This window comes from Nothobranchius furzeri, chromosome 3 (genome assembly GCF_043380555.1).
Source record: "Nothobranchius furzeri strain GRZ-AD chromosome 3, NfurGRZ-RIMD1, whole genome shotgun sequence".
Lineage (NCBI taxonomy): Eukaryota > Metazoa > Chordata > Actinopteri > Cyprinodontiformes > Nothobranchiidae > Nothobranchius > Nothobranchius furzeri.
Window position 1 is genome coordinate 89,908,266 of NC_091743.1, and position 24,178 is coordinate 89,932,443.

Consider the following 24,178-nt stretch of genomic DNA (forward strand, 5'->3'; position numbering starts at 1 on the left):
CCCTCCTTCAGAAACAAAAGGTTTTTAACTTTGAGAATGATCAAAACACTAATGTGAGGTGAATATTGACCTTAGCATGCATCTTATTGTAATGTTTATAAGTGTAAACAATGATTAGCTTGTTAAATCAAACACACGCTGATTTGTGATATAAATGGATCATTGTAAGAACAATATTCATTTCAAACTCGTTGATTTAAATGCAGATTATTCAAACATTTGATTTAAACATCGTGTTCATTCATCACATGTGATTATTTTACTTATAAAACCCTGTAGGACCTTCCAGTAGCTAATGAGGAATTCAGCACTCTGGCTCCTGCGTCAGACCTTGGGACAGATTATTTACGTCTGCGTTGAGGAACAATAAGTGGGCAGAGGTTGATTTCTGCGTCTGGATCCTCCAGCTGGTGCAGCCCTGACTTTGCAGTTTCTGGCACGTATAAAACGTTATGCCGCATAAAAATTGACCCCTTTGGTACGTTACCATAATAATAATAATGGAAGTGCACAGAGTATTGAACAGAAATCCAGACTGGTTCAGGTCAGAACTTCTAGCCCACACAGCAGCTTTATTAAATTGACATGAATTTTTAACAAACTGCAGGATTAGTAAGTGACTGAGCAGCAATAAGATCGTAAAACTATCCACCGAGCGTCTGTATAGTTCCTCCTCCTGTTTTAATCATTCAGTCTTCAGAGACAGATGCCTTCTTCTGGGAGAGTACCAGGTCCTTCACCTGGGGGGTCATGGTCCTGAGCTGTGCGCGGATGCCCTGGGCCTCCTCCTGGTCCTGCTCCTCCTTCCGGTCCTGACTCTGACTCACGAGTTGCTTCACCACTAGGCTCTGGTAGGCTGACAGAAGGTGCTGCTGCTCCTGGACAAACACACACCAACACATGCGGAGTTTAAAAACAACAATCCAGTCAAGCATTTGCAGAAACACAAACATACACACACACCTATTACGACTTGTGCCATCTCTAACCGGAGGCGGAGCCTGATGTTTACGCACACACTGGTTATGTTTGAAGATATAAGATTGCTTTGGGAGGGAGTCCACATTTTCTTATCTAGCCGAGGAAAAAGTCCTTGGATAAATGAAAATATTTAGTTTCAGAAGGACATGCTGTAGAGCAGAAAGCTGTTAGAAGTTCAGTGACAGTACCCTCACTAAATAGAATATCTACTAAGAAATCACAATGTTGCCAAAGCATCACTACTTGGTATACAGGTCCTTCTAAAAATTAGCATATTGTGATAAAGTTCATTATTGTCTGTAATGTACTGATAAACATTAGACTTTCATATATTAGATTCATTACACACAACTGAAGTAGTTCAAGCCTTTTATTGTTTCTAATATTGATGATTTTGGCGTACAGCTCATGAAAACCCAACATTCCTATCTCAAATAATTAGCATATTTCATCCGACCAATAAAAGAAAAGTGTTTTTAATACAAAAAAACTCAACCTTCAAATAATTATGTTCAGTTATGCACTCAGTACTTGGTCGGGAATCCTTTTGCAGAAATGACTGCTTCAGTGCGGCGTGGCATGGAGGCAATCAGCCTGTGGCACTGCTGAGGTGTTATGGAGGCCCAGGATGCTTCTATAGCGGCCTTAAGCTCATCCAGAGTGTTGGGTCTTGTGTATCTCAACTTTCTCTTCACAACATCCCACAGATTCTGTTGGCGCAGCATGCATCTTGCCATCTCAAACAAGGCCCTCCATGCTCTTTCTGCAGTCCCATTCTGATGGGGTGAGTAAGGAGCTGAGGTTTCATGTCTGATGGCATTCTTGCTGAGCAGTGATTGAAACACCGAAGATGTAAATTCTGTCCCATTATCGGATCTTATGCATTTGATTTTTCCATAAGGGGCAACATCAGCAATGAATCTCTCAGTAGCTTTAACCAGGGTATCTGCAGGTTTAAGGGAGCCAAATTTAAGACTTTTTAAGGCCACTTTGACCAAATTTAAGCTATTTTTAAAATTAAATTTAAGCTATAATTTCCAGCTATTGCCTGGAAACGGTGCTAACCACGTCGCGAACGTGGGATTAGCCATCCCGTTACCATTAAACTTGCACTTCCCCATGGCGTAAGCTCCCACTAGCTTAACCAGCTAATGTGCTCATCTAAAAATAGTCCCCTTTCACAACCAACTGCATGTGTCGCTTACGCCAACACCATACACAAAAAATGCTGAACACTAACTAGAAATTCACGAAAATTTTATAGAAATAAAAGAATCTTGTTTATTGGGTCTTTGGTAATTTAAGACCTTTGGAAACTATTTAAGGATTATTTGTCATTTTTAAGGATTTTTAAGGCCTTAAATTTGGAAAAGCCAATTTAAGACTTTTTAAGGACCCGCGGATACCCTGTTTAACAGTATCACTCTTAGCCTTAGGAAAATAAGTGAACATGGCTCCTGAATAGTCATCTGTGAATACAACAGCAAATCTGAATCCATCTTTACCTGCTGGCTCTATCGGCCCAGCCAGGTGAATGTGCACTTCTTTAGCCTTCTCGTCTAGATTTGTATTTCTACTTTGTGCAAACTTTCCATTAATACACACTTCACATTTCTGATTAGCTTTCTTGCTTTCCCTTTTTATTTTCATACCTTTTGTGACATTTTCTAATTTCAGTATGTCGACCTGTGACCTAGGCTGCCCTGGTACCAAGTGTACCGATGGGCATCCTTATGTTCGAACATGGTGTTCGTTATGGCCAAACTGCGGCTTGCACAGAAGTCCAATAACGAAACACCACTCAAGCTCAGATCAGGCGGGCCGTTCCTTCCAATCACACCCTTCCAGGTCATGCTGTCATTGCCCACATGACCAATGTAGCCCCCAGCAGGACAATGGAGTCCCCTGATGGAGCACTATCTAGCACTCGTCCCAGGGACTCCAAAAAGGGGTGGGTAATCTGAACTGAAATTTGGGGCATAAGCACAGTCAGGACCCGTTCCCCGACCCGAAGGCGCAGGGAAGCTACCCTCTCGTCCCCCGGGGTAAACCCCAACACACAGGCAGAGAGTCTTGGGGCTAACAAAAAGCCAACCCCAGCCCTCCGCCAGTCACCTGGAGCAACTCCAGCAAAGGAGTGTCCAACCCCTCTCAAGGACTTGGGTTCCAGAGCCAATGCTATGTGTCGAGGTGAGTCCGACTATATCTAGCCGGTACCGCTCAACCTCTGCCACAAGCTCCTGCTCCTTCCCCACCAGCGAGGCGACGTTCCATGTCCCAATAACCAGTTTCCTTGTCCGGGGATCGGACCGCCAAGGCTCCCGCCTCGATCTGCCACCCGATCCACACTGCACCAGAGAGTGCTGATTGTGCCCTCTTAAATTATCATCTATGAATGACTTGGTTCGCTCCCTCAAGCAGATTCTTAAATACTATCATTAAATCAATATCATTAGAGATTATCCAATATCTTCAAAAACACTATCTATTGTAGATATATGGGTTTTTAAGTTTCCATGGGTTATTTTCTTTTACAATATGTTGTTCTCATATGACATTAGACATCTTAAAGGACAAGACTATTACTCGAACCATGGGCCAAGTCCATTTATAACCTTGAAACTTTCCTAACAAATGAATCTTCTAAACAAATCTCCCCGTTTATGACTGAAGTTACCTACACCTTGATTTAGTGTTCATGTACTTCAGTAGCATTGATTTGTGATCAGTTACTTCTATAGGAGGATGTTAAACTAACTGCATGTTTGCAGAATCTAGTTATCTACTAGTTATTAACAGTATGGAAGTTATGTAAATACCTCTACCTTGTGTTAGCCAATTTATCTCGTTTCTAAGTTAACTGTCTATGTAATTGTTACGTGCCGTGCCCCTTTTCGGCCACAAGACGGCCCCAGAGGCCTTTGCCTCGCCTGTCTCCTGGTAACCAGCTGTTACCAATTACTGAAATCACTTGGCAGCTGTTAAAAGCTGCTTTCTTGCTCTAAGTCAGTGAGAAGATCAAGGATAGTGCAGACTGGGAACAGTTTGGGCTATTCTCTTCTCCTCGTTCGCTCTTTTGGTAAAACTCGTTATATTTAGACTTTGGTGCTCTTGGTTTTTGGATTTGGATTTTGGATTTGACTATTTGGTCATTTGACTTCGGACCGGCATTTGGACTTAGAGTTTAGGATCTCCCCTTTGGAAATTTATATATATATATATATATATATATATATATATATATATATATATATTATTCTCTGTTTCCTCCCCATCCCCTTCTGGGTTGGCGCTTTTCGTTATCACCCTTTTAAATATAGCTCCTTTTGTTTTGTGTATATAGTATTTGGTTTTAGGTTCTTTGTATATATTCGTTTTGTAATAAAGATTCTGTTTTTTTAAGCGACACAGCACTTTCTTTATTATTAAATCCACACACCACTTTTATTACTCCCCTCCTCATCTCTCCTAGAGCCGGGGACGTAATAATCTAGGGGCTCGTCCGGGATATATCTATATATTACCATCTTTCCCGACACATTAGGTGTGTGTAAAAATATTAACTGTGTGTTTGTATCCCTTAGAGGAGGAGCATGGCAACCTTTGACCTGCACGCATTTGTGGCGGCTCCTTCGCGCCGGCTTCTGGAGAGTTGCTGCAAAGCCGATCTGCGGCAGGTTGCCTCCCATTTCAGTCTTCCCCTTCCGAAGAAGCTCACCAAGGCGTAATTTTTGCTACTGTTCTTTTCTTACAATTTCTCTTGTTACTCCTAGGTTATGTGAATAACTGTTGTAGTCATTTTCTATTTTCTTTACACGGATAATGGCTTTTTGTTAGTTGTTGGTTTGTTTTGGGTTGTTTTGTTGTTTTACGCACACTGTGTTACACGACTTTGCCCCTTGATGGCTTGAACTCGTAATTGTAAGTTCCTTGGGATGGGGGTGCTTTTCATATGTTATGTGAGGTCCTATTTTTACATCAGGTTGGCGCAGTACTTGCCCGCATCGGACCCTTTAGTTTATGTTTTGTTTCTGGTGAGCCCTGAGTTGCCTCATGCCTCAAGAGGAGGGAAGGCTGATAAAGATTTCCTCACATTATTACACTGCCTGGATGGAAATACCTTAAATATTAGATGACAAGGATTGTTGCTGAAAACGATTCAAAATCAACAGTGATCTCCCAGAATTTTCTTGTGCTTTTTCGCCACAGGTGATGAAACCAGGAAATTGGGGTTTGATGAAGGTGCTGATGCGAAACAGATGGGGCAGCCAGAGGTCCATTCGAAGTACTCCTCATCACTCCCACTGCTGTGGAGATTGCTGAGAGGCCATTTTGGATTCATCTATCCCACTGCAAGCTTACCAACCAACCGCTTTAGCGCGGCAACGAAGTCCGGCTACAAAGGGGTGGGCCACCACTAGGGTGCCATCTCTCAAACCGGTGAAGATAAGATCAAGATAAGATAAGAAAGATCTGCTTCTAGCTTGCTGGGTTCACCACATCGTTGATGTTGGTGGTTGCACTCATGGCCCTGCACTTGGGCCGCCTCTCAGCACCTGATGGAAAAACTGAGACAGCAGCATTTGAGGGGGTACTAGAACTGGAACTGAAACAACGGATTGGGGCTCCTCCCTGACCACACACCTACATGACAACGTAACCTGCATCCACCTCGGCTGAAGACCCCCTGGACGCAACTACAACAGGAAACAGCGAAGAAGAGACGCAGGGAAAGGATCAACTACCTCAAGCACCTGCACCCAAATCTCCAGACTGGTTTCACGGTCAAGGACCTGTAGGACCTTTTCGGGGACAAGATCAGCTCCCTGACAATTGAACAACCGCCTCAACACACCATGGAAGGACCCTGAAGTCTTCCTATTGAGAAGTTGAACATGTTCCGAACTACGTTATTACGTTCCGGACCTGGACTTCAAGACACTTATCAACGTAAGACTGAAACATCCTGATCAAAGGAAGAGGACTCTGACTTTCAAACCTATTCTCCAACCGGGACTCTCAGTCCATGGACACGCCCTTGATGAAGAACGCCTGGCTTGCCTCAGCTCTGCCATAGTTAGAGCTGCGTAAATTAATATTACACCTTCATTTTTCCTCCTTCACAGATTCGTCTGCAACTCGGAGCTTTAATCTAAAGTCACCTGATGTTTCAATACACTGTACAGATGTTTTCTGTGTATTATATGGTTTTGCGAACCCTTCCCAATCTCCTTACAGGAACTGCCATAAGATTGTAGAATTGTGCATGACAGTAAATTTGTTTCAATATGTATGAAATAGCTTTTAAGGTTATAATTGTATTGACTTAGCCGATTCTATTCTCTTCTCTCTGTGAACCGCTGTAAGATATTATTGTCAGTTGTGTTTGCCTTATCGTTTTATTACCTTATTAGTTCTTATTATTTTGCTGATTTTTGTATTACACTTTGTATGGAATGATTCTTTGGACAAGTTAACAAGATTGAAATTACGATACGCAATAGACAAATGATTGCAGCACCTCATGCCGTGTTCGCACTTCATCGTGTTGATTCTGAAGCTTTCATATCTGATCGTAGTGTTTATTACTTACTTATTATTTTTCTTGTTTTGATGCTTATCATTTTTTGCCTTGAGACGTGATTGATGTAGCTTTCATAGATAATGGTGACTAGTTATGGAAGTGGATAATATTCCTCATTATTTGACTTATTTTTATTTTCCTTACTTGGTTTTGTTTTGTTGCTTCCTTTTGTTTGGTTATCCTATTCGGATAAACAGGAAGGAATGTTATGGAAACATTAATATTTATTAATTTTTGATCATGGACTCAATCAAACACACACATTCTTGACTTCCCACACACACACACACACGGATGTTTGGGCATTTTGCCTCGTGCATCATGCCACAGTTATAACTGTATGACTTGTCTGTTCATTGTCTCATCTCTACTATAGGAAATGGGTTATTGATAAACATATTGATAAAATCCACAACAGCCTGAATTCTGAATGAAGGTATTTTGGACTATCTGTCTTTATAAAACATCTCTAGTTCATTCAGGTTTGATGGCTTCTGAACATGGACAGCTCTGGTTAACTCACACCACAGATTTTCAATACATTTCAGGTCTGGGGAATGAGATGGCCATTCGAGAACGTTCTACTTGTTCCTCTGCATGAATGCCTTGGTGGGTGTTTAGCAGTGTTTAGGGTTGTTGTTAGGGTTGGGCATCGAGCATCGATTGGAACCGGTTCCAACTGTTAGTTTTTCCCAGAATCGTTCAAAGTTTTTTATCTCGATTCCCAGAATGCCGACCGGAAGAGGAATCCGCGGCCGATCTCCGTGAAAAATAAACGTGATCTGCAAATTGTGATCAACGCTTTCCAGAGCTGATCACACCAGCTGTCTGTGTGCAGCACTGGAGTTCTGGTACTGGAGACATGCCCAATGTCTCTTGAGGGCCACTCAAAAATACTGGTTCTAAACAGCTTTTATCACTTAAGAACCAGATGTCAGTGAGGTTCTGCCAGCACCAGAGTGATATGTTCCCGACATCAAGTGCTTGTCAAAAACCTAGCAGCTGAGTTTTGAACAAGCTGGAGGTGTGTACCCGTGCCCTGACTCAGACCAGCATACAAGGCACAAGTAGTCGAGTCTGGACAGGACAAAGCCATGAATAACAGCCTGTAGGTACTCTAGATAGCAGGGGCTTATCCTAGTCAGATGAAAAAAACTGCTAATTTGTGCCTCAAATTTCTGCGCTGAATCACTGTTTACACCAAGATTAGTTACAACTTTCCTCCCATAAAGGGCCAAGATCCACAGAAGAGGCTGAACCCTCTGGTGTACCCGGGATGTTATGGATTTCTGAAAAACCATACATAAGTTCTGAAAGTAGAAAACTCCAGAGAGCTCCTTTAAGTCACACCTCTTCAGAATGGCTTTCGGATGGGAAATTGTTAACTAGCAGACTTTGTCCTCGAATTGTATTTATTTTCTTTTACTGTTTTTAACACTTTTTGCTCTAATCCTGTTGTTGCAACCAAATGTTGATGTTCTAGCAATGTGGGCTGCCTACTTGATTTCATGTTTATCAGCCTGTGGAGTATTCTGATTGTGAGGGCTCACTTTAAAATAGGATTACTGCTCTTCTGTCCCTTTTACATTCGCCCTCAGTGTTCAAGCACTTAGTTCAGCTGACACGCCATTTTAAATGTGCTCAATAAATAAATACGGTATGGTATGTGTTTAAGTGGACATGATAACTTTAACCTGTACTGGGTGGACATTTCGCTGGTTCACACAATGCTACGCACCCTAAAACTTGGTTTTAGTCACTAAAATGAATGGAAGTCAATGGAGGTCCACACAAGCATTTAAATACAAGTGTGTGTGTGTGTGTGTGAGTGTGAGAAAGACGCACAGTGGGTATTTTGCCCGTGAGCGTGCCGATGATCTGAGGAACACAGCGGCCCGGAGCATGCAGCATGCAGTGGGTGCTGGCCTGGAAGAGCAGCACGCTGGTGAGGTGGAGGACCAGAGCTGGATCCTCGGTCTCCTTCAGCTGTTCAGTCAGAGCCTGGCGGTGCAGGAACTGTGCCTGTCTGGAACACACACACACATGAGAACAGGCTTCTGTAGATGCATCAGCAGAGAGCTGCATCGTTACCTCTCCTTTTTCTTGTCCCCCTTTTTAAGCATGAAGCTGCAGACCTCAGCACACGTTTCCAGGTTGAAGAGGAAGTCTTCCAGGGTCTAGAATCAAAAACAAGGAGGGTGTTTTAGTTTTACCAGTAAACCTCAGTGGTTTAAAAAGGAGAGGAGATTTATAATAAATGATATTTATTCTAACATGTTGAAAGAAAGAAAGCGGAACAGAAAAAAATTCTACTTAGACAGAAATATCAGAGAAAGATTCCTGTCTCACACACACACACACACACACACACACACACACACACACACACACACACACACACACACACACACACACACACACACACACACACACACACACACACACACACACACACACACACACACACACACACCTGATTTCTAGACATGATTAATCCTAGTTAGAACTTATGAGCCTTGAGTGAACGAGGACACGATTCAATGATATTTTTAATTTATTAGCAGTAATAATATTAATTGCCAGAGGAAGCAATAGCCCCGCCCACCCACCCAACCCATTCTGGAGAAAAAAGTCCAGCAGCAGGAAAGCCGGCTTACTTTTCCACTCAGAGAGTTGTGCAGCTTCAAGAGAGGTCCTTTGGTCTCCTCTGACAGTTTCCCCAAGATCTTCACTCTGACCTGAAACATGTTAAACCAGTTAGACCAGTGTACCTCCACAGATGTGTTCATGTCTCCCAGCAGGAGAATCAGGAACCTCGTTGGTGATGGTGCAGGGATTCTCCACCGACATCATCAGGTCTGCAGCCAGGAAGTTCACCAGAATGTTGGTCATATCTGTGCACACGGTCTTCAGGATGTGCTTGGTGATGTGGACCTGGGTCTCATCTGCACATGTTGAGTAAAGACAAATGAGTGTGTGACTGCACCACAACCTTCTGACAGCATTAGGTGGATCACTGACTTCCAAAAAAATAAATCACCTTTTAGGTTATGACCGCTATAGTTTTAAAAGTCGTGCTTATCATACACTGTGGAGGATTTACCCAGCGCTGAAGCGATCAGCAACAAACTACCTCGTGCTGCCTTCCTCGTATCACACTGCAAACCAAACGAAAGCCTTTTCCAGGTCTGGAAGTCTGCAGCTGCTTTGTGTCAGGTTGGGTCACCTTTTATTGGTCCGGAGAAGCTTTAAATGACGATCGTCTTGTTTTTGCTCGAGTAAGTAGTGCCATTTTAATTCATTAACTCATGATAATAATGCTATCGCTAATGCTAACAATGAGTAGGTAGGATCTACATCCTCCTGTCAAGGTTGGTTTATGCTTGACGCGTCCGCGAGGTGCGCACGACTCCGCGCGGAAAAGTTGCGTCATTTTAACAACCACGCGGCGTGGTTGTTAAAATGACGCAACTTTTCCGCGTGGTCCACGCCCCTCCACCGCGCCTCCGCACGGCCCAAAATTTCCACACCGCGCACCTAGGAAATTGTCTTGTCAGGCGGACGGTCGGACGCGGAAAAACATGGCGGACTGGCAAGAACTAGTATGGCAGAGGTTCGTAAATACAGACATTTGTATGATTCAGCTCTCAGAGATCACCGTGATCAACATGTTGTTAATAATTCTTGGAGAGAAATAGCTCGCACTGACGGAAAAGACGAGGACGCTGTTAAAAAATGCTGGAATGCCATGTTGTAAACAGTCATTTTTACTTCTACTATGGTGTAGTGTTGGATGCATGCCGTAGAGCTCCATGCTGCCCCCTACAGTTTGGGAGAATATTGGCTCACCGCAGAGACAAGCCGCACGAACCATAAACGCTGCGAGTTGTGAAGCGCGTTCCATCCACGAGCTGCATCACCAAGCGGAAAGTGAATGCGTCAAGCATAAACCAAGCTTCAGAAGGAGCTTCACTTCCTACCTCCGACAGAACTTCGAACACGTCCCGAGGGAAACGGGACAGTGAGTCCGAGTGGGCCACGTTCCGTGCTTCTATTGTTTAAGCAGCTGACCGGAGCTGCCGCCGCAGGGTTGTCGGTGCCTGTTGTGGTGGCACCCCCTGAACCCGCTGGTGGACACCGGCAGTTAGGGGTGCTGTCAAGCTGAAGAAAGAGTCCTATTGGGTGTCTTTTTGGCCTGTGGGACTCCAGAGGCAGCTGATGGATACTGGCAGTCCGAGCAGAATGCGGCTCGGGTGGTCACAGAGGCAAAAACTCGGGTATGGGAGGAGTTCAGTGAGACCATGAAGCTAGGATCTACTTATAACTAACTTTTTATGCCTTTTTAAGTCCAAATAGCTGGTTGGTTTGTTTGGTTTTAAAAAGGTATAAACGCCACATCACTACACTAAGCTTACTGCTAAAAACATGTTCATGTTTATGTGTTTAGCAGACGCTTTTGTCCAAAGCGACTTACAAGTGATAATCGGCATGTTGCCCTTGAGGCTAACAACAACAACAACAACAACTTGACATCAATCATGGAGAGGAGGGAACAAGGAGTGGACAGTAGAGGGGGGGTGGTTGCAGGGAGGTGCTAGTTTAGAAGATGCTCTCTGAAGAGCAGGGTCTTCAGGAGTTTCTTGAAAATCGAAAAGGAAGCTCCTGTTCTGGTAGTGCTTGGAAGGTCATTCCACATTTGTGGAACGATGCATGAGAAGAGTCTGGATGGTCCTGAGCGTGGTGTAGGCACTGCTAGCCGACAATCCTGTGATGACCGGAGCGGCCGGGCCGAGACGTAAGCCTTTGCAAGAGGATTCAGGTAGATGGGAGCCGTACCATCTCGGACTTTGTATGCTAGTGTTAGCATTTTGAATTTGATGCGTGCTGCTAGCGGTAGCCAGTGGAGCTCAATGAACAGCATTGGCACTCTGAAAGCTATTTGCGGTGAGGACACGTGAAAACTGTTAAGCTGTGGTTTTTCTGGCCGTTTCTAAGCAACAGTTTAATAAAACACTCAGTAATCTCCAGCATCGTCCGTTTCAGCTCCTGTTTTAAGTCGTAGATCACTGATCCACTTCTGCCGTCCTCTTTCAGTACGTGTTTTTAAATAAGTCATTGGTGGCGGACTAAAAATATGTTTGTCTTTGTCCCCATTAGTGATTGTAATAACCGTAGACCACATAAGACTTCAGCATTTTAACGCCCAGTCACCAAACAGGGTTTTGTGCGGACCCCCATGTGCATTGGGATGTACAGTACAGGCCAGAAGTTTGGACACAACTTCTCATTCAATGTGTTTTCATTATCTTCATGACCATGACCATTTACAAAGGGGCCAACAAGTGCTAAACACCTCTGGGAACTCCTTCAAGACTGTTGGAAAACCATTTCAGGTGACTACCTTGCTAAGCTCATCAAGAGAATGCCAGGAGTGTGTAAAGCAGTAATCAGAGCAAAGGGTGGCTCTTTAGAAGAAAACTTAATATAAAGCATGTTTTCAGTTACTTCACCTTTTCTGGTTAAGTACATAACTCCTCATGGGTTCATTCATAGTTTTGATGCCTTCAGTGAGAATCTCCCAATGTAAATGGCCATGAAAATAAAGACAACACATTGAAGGAGAAGGTGTGTCCACACTGTAGATGCATCATGTGAAACCCAGCAATTACCGGAACTCCCAGGTAGTTCCTGGGATGGGGAAATTGACCAGAAGATAGGATGTCCCAGTCCTCTCACCAGGCCTCTCATTTATCGAACATGGCGTAGAATCCTTACTAAAACCGTACTTAAGCTCAGCAAAAATATGTACTTACGCCAAGCAGGTTAGTGATCTATCAAACATGGAGTACGCACAGCTGCACGCAATCTCCGCTTCATAAATCAGAGACTAACGAGAATGTTTCTCAGCTGCATTTTAGTCACATCCCGCCCTCGCCACGCCCACTTACTGCCATAAATGGTCAATGCAAAGTGCCTTGTGGACCTCATGCATGTACATAAGCCAGCTTGTTGCAGCGCTCCGCCAATGACATGGCGACCGTAGATCAAGGAAGATCAAGGAAGTGCTATTTCACACAAGCAGAAGTTGAGGTACCTGTGGGTGAGGTGGAGAAATGAAAGGAAGTGCTTTTGCAAAACAAATAAGAGAAAATCCACGGAGTGGCACAGCGATGCTGAAGCCGTCAATGCTGGGTTCTTCAGAGAGATCTGTGGCGGATATAAAAAAAATGGTCCAATTGGGATTTGATCCCCAGACTCCCAGGTGAAAGTCAAGCGCACTAACAAGTCAGCCAAACGGAGATCTCCCCTGTACAAGTAGCCAAGGTGCATGATCAATTGGGTCACAGTGACAGGACACACACCGTCACACACGCATGATGTTCTGTCTCAATCTGTCCCCCTGCTGATATTCTGCATTTCGTATTCTGTGTGTGTGTGTATGTGTGTGTGTGCGTGTGGGAGGTCTTGTTCTGTGTGAAAACGAAGCGGTACAAGTGATAACGCTGCAGGATTTCATAACTTTATCCTTCTCAGCAGCAGCACTGCAGGCGCTCTCCATGTCCAGCATGTGTGTAAGCCAGGTCCTTAGTCACCTTAAAGTTGTGAACATTTTTCTGCTACGTTTTCTTTCATAAATCCAAAAGTTTGCGTGGAAAGTTGCTTACGCAGTTTTCAGACCCCGTTTTGTGCGTAAGCAAGCTTGATGAATGCGGCTCCTGCCCTTTTAGAACTTTGCACACGTCAGCCTAACGCAACTGCTTTGGCAGTGAGTGATGTCACTGATCAGCGCCAAAAAGCGTTCACAGTATCATTAATAAAATTAAAAGCATTTACTCTATCCAAGTGTATCATAATTTATTCCAATCAGAGGATGAAAGCAGCTGCGTTCAATGACCAGAAGAAGTGCCGTTTTTTACAGCGCTCTGAGTCAACAAAGCTCCGTTAATGAAGTCTGTGGGGGAACTCCGCCGTGTTTTCCGGTGTCGGAGTTAGAGTTTAGACACGATCGGGGCGGTTTCTTCTCTTGCTTCCATTCTGCTTCACCAGCACCTCTAATTTTACCGGTTGTTTTGGACACCGTCTGCTGATGTCATTTCCTACTGAGTTACAACCAATCAGCGTGAGTTAACCAGAGGTTCTGCCCAGCTACCACACAGGACTATTTACAGTACCTTCCCCTGAGAATGGACTTGGAGGGTTCCTGAAAATGGCCGGCCCGGTCAGGTGGAGGCACGTTGGGAGGTTCCTGTAAATCTATCCTGAATCTCCGGAAACGGAAACGCAGCCGTGTGGAGTTGAGGACAGAGTCCACGTGATTTACCAGAGAAGAACTTGGTTCCTTTCTCAAACAGGCGGATGTTGTTGTAGAGGTTGGTGATCTCCTCCTGCAGGTCCTTCATGCTCTTTTTCTTACTGGCCCCTGATGCTGAGCTGCTGGAGGACATGAACACTGTCCTCAGCACCTCCTGGTAGTTCTTGGTTAGAGGTCTGCAGAGACAGGAAGTGTGTGTTAATGGTGTCCTGTGGAAACGGAGAACCGGAAGGTCAGGAGTAGGGCTGCAACAACGAATCGATAAATTCGATGAAAATCGATTACTAAAAGCGTTGGCAACGAATTGCGTCATCGATTCGTTGTGTTGCACAACTCTTCCAAAAGCCCCCTCCCCTCCCGCCCGCCGTTGCGCGCAGACCGCAGAGCCGGCAGGTGTTTGGAAAGAGGAACATGGCAGAAGCAGCGAGACCCAAAAAAAAGTAAAAACTTCTAAAGTTTGGGAGCATTTTCAGTTAAATCAGGCGAAGACATTCGTTACCTGCAACGTTTGTAGGTCAGACTTAGCATGGCATTGGAGTGCTGCAGTGATGATGCAGCATCTTAAACGCAAGCATGTCAGAATCATCAGCGAGGAAGGAGAGAGCTCGGTGTCCGGGTAAGTTAAAAACTTTTCAAAAGTGATTCACCCAAGCCCCTGATTATTACACAGGCTAGACATGTTCTAAGCTCGTTAAAAAAAGTCTATAAAATCGTAAGCGCGACGCTATTAGATAGGCGGGGGGGTGGGGGGAACAACTCGCGCCGCTGCGAACCGGTTCCGCCGTCACATTCCCGCAGAAACTGGTTGATCACACCGGGGCCAGACTACTAACATGTGGCTTTACAACCACAATGTCCTCAGAAGCGAAAACGCTTTTAAAAGGGAGGGAGGAGTCCTAACTGTTGCTGCAGGCGTGTTGTGTGAGAGTGCAGTTATATACTGGTTAATATATTTTTGGGTTCAGTTGCTTTCATGTGGCCTAATGTGAGTCTATTTGGGATCATTGGAATGATCAGCAGCATCTCTTGATGTGACTTTATGGCAGTTGCCCAGGGCATCATCACAAGGAGGATGGCATTCATTTATTTTTGTTTTATTTGGTATTTTTTCAGTCATTTTTGGAAATAGTGATTAATTTTGATTAATTCACAGCCTATGTTTAATTACATTAAAAAATTAGTTGTTTGACATCCCCAATTATAATAAATGTCTACAGATGAGATCAAACAAAACAGATGAGAATTGCCCTTAAAGAGCAAGTCACCCCCAAATAAACTTTTTTGCTGATAAGCTAAATAAACGAGTGTCTAATCGTGCTGCAGACACGTGTCGTCAATAATTTGGCACTTCAGTGCATCTTAGTTAAAATTTAAATATTCTGCCTAAAACTGGCAGTGTTGTGCCGTTGTCAGGTAAAAACTCTGCACTGTATTTTAATTTAAATCTGCCACCGCTATTGGCTAAGAGGTATGCTATGATGTAAACTAGTACATTATGATGTCACAATGCTGTCGTGAGCCTGTGTGTGTGTAGGGTTAGGGTTAGGGTTAGGCAGCTCCGCCCCCTCGGTCTGCCAGGCAACAGCATGTGTTGCATTTTTCAAACATGAAGTGGGAGTGGAGTTAGACTCTGGTAGGAGGTGACTTGCTCTTTAAGCTGTTTAACTTGGACCAAGCATTTTAGGTCACAGATAGATGTAGCTTAGGGTCTCTGTCTATACACCTTATAAGACAATTTAGGTGATGGCATGTTGTTTTTCTGCTATTGAACTGTTTTCTAATAATGTTGTGTTTAATAAAGTGAAGGAAGGAGAGAAATAATGTTTCCCTAGCAGTTTTTAAAAATGTCCCTATGTAATCCGATTAATCGATTAATCGTGTCGAGACCCCATCCGATTAATCGATTATCCAAATAATCGTTTGTTGCAGCCCTAGTCAGGAGTTACCTGAGTAAATGTTCTGCCAGCTCAGAGAGGACCTCCTCAGGACAGTCACCGAGTCTCTTCTCTAGAACACAGGCTATCTCCTCCTGGGTCATGAAAGGGCTTTCAGCCTGTTTGCTACGACCTGCAAAGTAAAACACAACTAAAGTAGTCTCACCAGATCCTTCCGTTAGCGCCCATAAGAGTGGGAGGTACTTTGCTGTGAGGGTACATAGTCCTCATCGCTGTCCTCCTCCCTTCTCCCTTTCTTCTTGGTTTTACGGATGCGAATCTCTCTGGCGTTGCTTCCTCCTCCTCCTGCCTTGCTGCCACTGCCCTCTGTCAGACGAGTCACAGACATGACCGAAAGCCCTCCCGCAGACCGCTCAGGCGTCTGGGTGCTGCTGTGACGAGGAGCTACCTCTGTCTGCGGACAAACGCACCTGCAGCCTTCTTCCTGCGCTCGGCTTCTCTTTTCTCCTTCTTGGAGGGAGCCGAGCTCTCCGTCAGGATGGACGCCTGCTTCAGATCCTCTTCGGTGACCAGAAACACGGGATTGTTTTTCACCTCCTGAGAAGCACAAGCTGTAGATCTAAAGGAACCTTTTTCAGACAGATGACGGGACGCTGCAGTACCGTTTGTGCTTTCTGCTGCAGGGCCTCGTCAAACAACGTCAGACAGCTACTGATGAACTTCTCACTGACAACCACGGCCCCCCCGAGCAGTCTGGCTGAAGACTGGGTACTCGTGTTTCTTATGGCCTGGCTGATGAGCATCCCCGTGTCCTCCACAGACAGGCAGCTGGGCAGGATCGGCTAAAAGCCACAACAACAAACAAGGAGAAGCAGACAGACCTAAACCAGTCGCACCCAGATCTGCTTCTGCTCCAGACAGGTTTCATTAGTGAGACCCCTGGTCGTTAACGCAAGGATCTCAAATTAGCCAATAGCAGCAAGGTTAACATTTCTCTGGCGTGAGTTCTTGTTACACATTTCATACAGACAGACATGTTGTATCAGCTGATCAGATGATTCTAAAAGCTGCTGTGGTAACCTCATCTAGGACCTGTCTGGTTTCTGGCTCCACGCTCGGGTCGAGATGTTTCAGTTCAGCTGCTGAGCAGCTGACAGGTCAAGTGTTGTTTCTGTAATAACCTGAAGGTCTGTCCATGTGGCAGAGCTGACAGCTTCCTCCACAGAGGCCTCCACCTGGTCCACCAGAGCCTGACCCACACAGGCTGCTCTGAGAAACAACAGCTTACTGGACTTGAAACGCTTCCTAATGTAGCCCGACGGGTCCGGGATCCCGAGCCTGAGCAAGGCATCGAACTCTGTAAGAGAGAGAAGAGCATCACCTAGAGTTCACTAAGCATGGGTCAGCTATCGGGGGGGGGGGGGGGGTAGTCATCAGAAACCAGACTGGACAGGTCCTGATCAGTTACCGGGACACCGTGGGGACATGACTGTCTTCTGTAAACCACTTCTAAGATTAAAGTTGAAATATAGATGAGGGATCGTTTGTTTTGGTTTCATTCCCATAATTGCACGTTGTCTATGCTGTAAAAGGATGTATTCAGCAGGACTTCATACCCCAGGACCCATGTCCCTCACACCCTGGACACAGAAGTCTCCAGACCAGGAACAGCTCCCTCAAACACAGGTTCTGGATGTTCATCAGCCCCATGAGATGTCTAAGCTGCAGCTGTTACACACCTGCTTAGACTCTATCAAAGCCTGGATGGTGGGAGCTTTCTACAGCTGAATGAAGATAAGACTGAGATCCTCATCTGTGCCCCAGACAAGCTGGTTCCCAAAGTCAGAGACTCTCTTGGTCAGCTTGCTTCCCACACCAAACCCTCTGTCAGGAATCTTGGCGTGACCTTTGACCCAGCTCTCACCCTGGATTCTCGTGTCAGTTCTCTTGTTGGCTCTTCCTTCTTCCATCTCAGGAACGTTGCTAAGCTGAGTCCCATTCTGTCCCGCTCTGAACTTGAGACAGTTCTCCACACCTTCATCTCCTCACGCTTAGACTACTGTAACTCTCTTTTCACGTGTCTGAGCAGAACCTCCCTGAACCGTCTACAGGTGGTTCAGAACGCCTGTGCTCGGCTTCTGACCAAGTCCTCCAAACACACCCACATCACCCCGCTTCTCCTCCAGCTTCACTGGCTGCCAGTCAACTTCAGGGTTCATTTCAAGATCCTGGTTCTGGTCTATAGGGCCTTACATGGACAAGCACCATCTTACATTGGTGATCTTCTTACCCCCAAATTCCACTACCTCCGCTCCGACACGAACGCCGGAGCAAAATCGGTCCCGTTGTAGTCAATCAGAGCAATTCCACTACTGCGGCCGTGCTCCGGCAGTGCGGCGCCGTGCGCTGCCCTCTGTTCCGGCGTCCGGCAAAAATAGAATCGATCCTATTTTCGCCGGACGCCGGAGCACCTCCGCAGTAAATGGACAGAAATCACAACGGCCCAACAGGAAAAGGAGCAAGCACAACTTCCGTTATTTCACAATAGATCGATAAACAAAAGGCGTTTTTTGTTTCATCTGCACAGGTTTAACAACTTTTAACAACTATCAGTGGCGGCTGAAGTTTAAATGCACAAAAGTAAGCCATAAATACAGTTTCCACTATCAAAGTAGTCACACTTTGTTGATCCAAACACTGCTGATCTCTCAACACAAATGATGGGCAGATTAAACAGTTCATGCCGATGCTTCTCCCACACAACGGGTGTTTGGATCTAACTTCCACGTTTATTGCTCGGACTGTATCGCAAGATCTCGAAAATCCCGCGCATGCCTATTTGCGCACCTCAGGTCTCCGCACCGGAGCGGAGCCGTTGTAGAGCGGGTACCAGTAAACATTGAGTTCGGAAGCGAGCGGACCGGAGCGGAGGTAGTGGAATTTGGGGGTTAGTCCCTACACCCCCAGCAGGTCCCTGAGGTCCAGTGACCAAAGCCTACTGGTTGTGCAGCACCAGGCTAAAGGTCAAAGGTGACAGATCATCTGCTGCTGTGGCCCCCAGACTCTGGACCTCTCTCCCCCTGAGCCTGAGATCAGTGGACTCAGTGGTCTCCTTTAAAAAGCAGCTGAAGACTCACTTGTTCAAGCTGGCTTTTGTATGACCTTCTTCACCTCTCTCTCTTTATTCTGCTCTCCCCACCTATTCCACCTTCCTCAGGATCCACTGGTTTCCCTCTTTCCTGTTCACTCTCTCTTTCTTAACAGTTTTTAATCCCAATTGTCTGTTTTTGCTCATTTTAAATATATTTTTCAACATTTTCTAAATGCTTTTTAATATTTTTACATTTTTTGTTTTTGTGAAGCGCCTCGTGATTTTTATCTTGAGAGGCGCTATAGAAATGATCTTTTCTTCTTCTTCTATCTTTGTTTCACACGGTACCTGGACTCACCGCTGCCCTTAGTCTAGTAACTACATTAGTTACATTAAATAAGTCAGGTGATATTACTGCAACAGAAGATTCAGATATAAATGATGAAACTGGACCTAAATATCCATTTTGCTGGAGGAAGGAGTCCACCCAGGAGTTCTGTGTTCTGGCGTAGATATCAGGGATGTACACGGCTTTGTCCTGTCGGCCTCCTACCACACTTCCTTTGAGACGTCCAGAGATCACCAACTCCTCCAGAACCGCTGAGACATGAAAGCATCATTTCCACGGTGACCCACTCACTACAGAACAGAAGATCAAGTCTCTCCTTACAGTACAGAAGATGCTCCTGAAATCCAAAGGCTCCAATCATGGTGCTGATGGGTGTGGGCCTACAGAACAGAAGCAGACAGCAGCTCTGATCCCAGACCAGTTTTCTGTTTGACCTCATGAATTTACAAAGTCTAACTAATATTTGATCATTATTATGCATCTTATCTGTGCATCCAAGCATAAACCAGTAGCCTTAAATGGCCTGGTTTGTCTCACCGCAACTTGAACTGGTAAATAAATAAAACGTTGTTTTCAACCTGCAGCCCCACCCCCACCTGGCACGGGTCTCTGCATGAAGAGCACGTATGATTCCAGTGTTTACCTTGTGATTGCACTGAAAAGGCCTCGTATTCTGGCTTTGTGACGGGCCACAAACGCTGGAGTGAAGATGACACCTCGGTTGTACTGGTCCATTTCCCCCTGGATGAGCTTCCCCAGACGTTTGGACAGCTCCTGCAACATGAGAGGAAACACTCGTTTCTAATGAGTGAAGCCGCCGAGCCTGAAGAAATCCACCGAGGCTCAAGTGTGAGTCGAGGAGGAGGCATCGGTCGCCAAGGAGACAGACTCACCTCGGTGAGGAAATCACCCGGGAGGTCGTAGCTTTTACACAGTTCTGCTATACTGATCAACCCCGCCTCTTGTAACTTGTCATTCACCTCCTCTGCCAGGTGTTCCAGGTACGAGCTGCAGCGCGCACACACACACACACACACACACACACACACACACACACACACACACACACACACACACACACACACACACACACAAGTCACTCTACCTATTATGTGTGTGTGTGGTGTGTGTGTGTGTGTGTGTGTGTGTGTGTGTGTGTGTGTGTGTGTGTGTGTGTGTGTGTGTGTGTGTGTGTGTGAATAATGGAAAGTGCTTTGGGAGACTTATACAGTGCTATATAAAGCTAATTTATTATTATTATTATTTCTGGACCAGACCCAAAGTGCTTCACAGAGAACTGATTATTCATTCATGCTGGTGGTGAATGACATCACGGCCACAGCTGCCTTTGGGGGTAGGGGGGTGAAGAAGAAGAAGAAGAAAATATCATTTCTATAGCGCCTCTCGAGATAAAAATCACGAGGCGCTTCACAAAAACAAAAAATGTAAAAATATTAAAAAAATATTTAGAAAATGTTTAAAATATATTTAAAATGAGCAAAAAATAGACAACTGTGATTAAAAAATGTTAAGAGAGAGAGTGAACAGGGAAGAGGGAAATCAGTGGATCCTGAGGAAGGTGGAATAGGTGGGGAGAGCAGAATAAAGAGAGAGAGGTGAAGAAGGTCATACAAAAGCCAGCTTGAACAAGTGAGTCTTCAGCTGCTTTTTAAAGGAGACCACTGAGTCCACTGATCTCAGGCTCAGGGGGAGAGAGGTCCAGAGTCTGGGGGCCACAGCAGCAGATGATCTGTCACCTTTGACCTTTAGCCTGGTGCTGCACAACCAGTAGGCTTTGATCACTGGACCTCAGGGACCTGCTGGGGGTGTAGGGACTAAGAAGATCACCAATGTAAGATGGTGCTTGTCCATGTAAGGCCCTATAGACCAGAACCAGGACCTTGAAATGAACCCTGAAGTTGACTGGCAGCCAGTGAAGCTGGAGGAGAAGCGGGGTGATGTGGGTGTGTTTGGAGGACTTGGTCAGAAGCCGAGCACAGGCGTTCTGAACCACCTGTAGACGGTTCAGGGAGGTTCTGCTCAGACACGTGAAAAGAGCGTTACAGTAGTCTAAGCGTGAGGAGATGAAGGTGTGGAGAACTGTCTCAAGTTCAGAGCGGGACAGAATGGGACTCAGCTTAGCAACGTTCCTGAGATGGAAGAAGGAAGAGCCAACAAGAGAACTGACATGAGAATCCAGGGTGAGAGCTGGGTCAAAGGTCACGCCAAGATTCCTGACGGAAGGTTTGGTGTGAGAAGCAAGCTGACCAAGAGAGTCTCTGACTTTGGGAACCAGCTTGTCTGGGGCACAGATGAGGATCTCAGTCTTATCTTCATTCAGCCTCTGACCACCACCAGCACAGGCAGGTGAAGTGTGTTGTCCGCTCCTGGACAAAAATATGCAAATCTAGCCAAAAAAAAAACCCCTACAAATATTAGGCGACTATAATGACGGAATAGGATTGTGGTTTCTTTAACATGGATGTGTCTGAGTTACTCTGACTGGAGAACTTCAGAGATCTACTGATCTTCTCCACAGAAGGATCACGGTGACGAAGCTCGTCTCTACCCCAGAAACAGCAGCTCCTGACTCTATTCCAGTAAACTCCAGAGAGAGAAACCCTAATACTCACTCATCGATCAGCTGACCCAGAACCAGCTGAGCTCCTCTATCTGACTTTGCAATGTCACTCGCTTTGTTTTCAACATGAACCCAGTCCACGTTGATGATCTGAAATGAAAATTTTCCAGGTAGACTTTATCAGACACCAGAATAAAGTTATAAACTCAAATCATCGTCATCCTGGCTTGTTCGGATGGGCCTGGCTGAGTATACTCACCTGCTGGAGCTCCACAATGTTGATTCTGCCTATAAAACAAAACAACAGCATGTGTTATCTTCACCACAAATGCTCCTTTACTCAGATATCTGGATGTTGACCATTTTAATCACACCTCCATGGACGTAGAGCTCATCCCGGATTTCCCTGCTGATCTGAGCCGGGGTGACGAACTCCTTCCCGTCCAGAGTGAACACCACATCCAGCTTCTTGTCCTCCACCAGCTTGGTGATGATCTCAATGCAGTTCCTCTCGGACAGCCTGTAGAGATGTCAAACACAACTCACCGCTTTCTGTTCTCATTCTCTCGCGCGCAGCTGCTACTGTAGTTTAGTTTGACAAACAAATAGTTAGCTCGTGCTAGCTCTGGCGCTAACTGCACTAACCTCTGCACGGTGTCCGCAAACTGAGCCCTCTGGAAGTCCGCAGCGAGCCGCCGAATCTCCTCCCAGTCAGCCGCCATCGTTTCCACCGAATGACTCTACCTGCAGGAGAACCAGCTCGCAGAGCCGCCTTTTCTCATTGGAGTGGGCTAACTAGCAGCTAGCTAAGCTCCAAACCACACGTCAACACAAAGTGACGTCAGACGGAGAGCCGACAGGGCCAAACTTCTCATTTCCGTCTCAAACTCGTTTATTTAAACGCCTACTGTGTTTCAGAGGCACGGCAGCGTTGTCACTGACAAATATGTAGGAAAACATTTAAACGATCCCGTCTGGTATCCAGTCCAGATTACGAGACTGAAGTGAGCTTCCGATTCGGGAAATGGCTAAAGGGCAATAACTCCCAGCAACACCTTTCACTCTTCATACCTGTATTAAACTATTCTAGACTAATATCAGATTGCACAAAAAATAGTTTGCTATTTGTGAAACCTTTTTCTTATTTGTGAAATAAAAACAATCCAGATTCATGTGTTATTATTATTATTATTATTATTATTATTATTATTATTATTATTATTATTATTATTATATATTTTTGTATCTGGTCCACACTGGAACTGGTCCTGTGCAAAGACTACAACACCCGCTGTTCTCAAACCTGTAGTAGATTCCACCAAGGTCTGCTGATCATCTGCTGCTCAAAGTCCTTACAATGAAGTATAACGCTCGTGGGGAGCGTGCGTTCACCTTTGCTGCTCCCAGACTCTGGAACGCACTCCCTCTGGTGGTATGCCAGGCTTCTTCACTGGCACAGTTTAAATCCAACCTGAATACACATTTCTTTAATTAAGCTTTTGGTCAATGATCAGTCTTTTATGCTGTGACTGTCTTCTGTTTTTATTGACTGTTTTAAACTTTTGTTTTGATTTTAGGTGTTTCTATTTTATGACAGTTTTTATCTGTGCTTTAATGTGTATGTATGTGAATTTGAATGGCTTTTTAGGTTTAACTCTGTGCAGTACTTTGGTCAGCTGACGTGCTGTTTTTAAATGTGCTATGTAAATGAAATTGGATTGGATTGGAAGTAAATAACAAAAAGTTTAATTATGCAAGAACAGGCAATAAAGAAAAAAATGACAGTTGTATGAAATCTGGTCAACATGCATAAAAATGTATTAAATAACCTTTTATGTAAAGCTTTCACACATCTCAGAGTTGGTTTTAATTGTTCTGCTAGTAGTGCAGAATAATCTAGCCCAGGTTTAAACTGTCTTGTAGTTTTGAAAATACAGCTGTTTTTGTCATGGTCTGTGTCTGCATCTTTCCCCATGTGTCTCCTGATGTCCTCCATCCCTCTTTAGATTCCCCTTTTGTGTCTCTTAGCGCCCTCATGTGTCCTTTGTCTGCGTCTTATTTATGTGCCTTCTGTTTGTAGCCTTTCAGGTCATCCCCAGCCCCTCCAGTTGTAGCTCCATCCTCTTTGTCCCCAGCTCGGTGTGTGTGTGTGTGTCCTTCCCCAGCTTAGTGTGTGTGTGTGTGTTCTTCTCCAGTCAGGTCCGGTGTCCTCACCTGCTCCTTCCTGCTCCTCCTCCCTGATTGGTTATTGCCTTCACCTGGTTCTCTCCCCACACACCTGCAGCTCATCTGCCTCCCATTATGTCCCAGTCTATAAAGCCCTGCCTGTTTCTCATTGTCTTGTTGGTTCATTATTGTTTGTCAGCGTGATTTATTTCTGTTAGT

The 24,178-nt window shown here is 45.1% G+C and overlaps 1 protein-coding gene across 1 annotated transcript; it reads right to left on the bottom strand.

The window, feature by feature from the left end:
- Window positions 1–539: 539 nt before the first annotated feature.
- On the bottom strand, window positions 540–22,653 carry ufl1 (UFM1-specific ligase 1). The gene is made up of 19 exons (XM_015976207.2): window positions 22,439–22,653; window positions 22,168–22,313; window positions 22,053–22,081; window positions 21,846–21,943; window positions 20,106–20,220; window positions 19,856–19,986; window positions 19,534–19,592; window positions 19,317–19,463; window positions 16,954–17,129; window positions 16,435–16,614; window positions 16,243–16,369; window positions 16,016–16,138; window positions 15,824–15,944; window positions 13,887–14,053; window positions 9,380–9,510; window positions 9,223–9,303; window positions 8,657–8,742; window positions 8,411–8,591; window positions 540–878 (listed from the first exon to the last, which is right to left on the bottom strand). The coding sequence occupies exons 1-19, from the start codon at window positions 22,513–22,515 to the stop codon at window positions 690–692; spliced, it is 2,364 nt and encodes a 787-aa protein (XP_015831693.1). The 5' UTR covers window positions 22,516–22,653; the 3' UTR covers window positions 540–689.
- Between the last annotated feature and the right edge of the window lie 1,525 nt (window positions 22,654–24,178).

What these genes read in the sequence shown, in the direction of transcription:
- ufl1 (XM_015976207.2), bottom strand. Translation starts at nt 22,515, where the DNA reads ATGGCGGCTGACTGGGAGGAGATTCGGCGGCTCGCTGCGGACTTCCAG. An exon ending in TGAGCTCTACGTCCATGGAG is followed by an intron (nt 22,082 to 22,167) that starts GTGTGATTAAAA and finishes TTTGTTTTATAG; the next exon opens with GCAGAATCAACATTGTGGAG. An exon ending in ACATTGTGGAGCTCCAGCAG is followed by an intron (nt 21,944 to 22,052) that starts GTGAGTATACTC and finishes TTTTCATTTCAG; the next exon opens with ATCATCAACGTGGACTGGGT.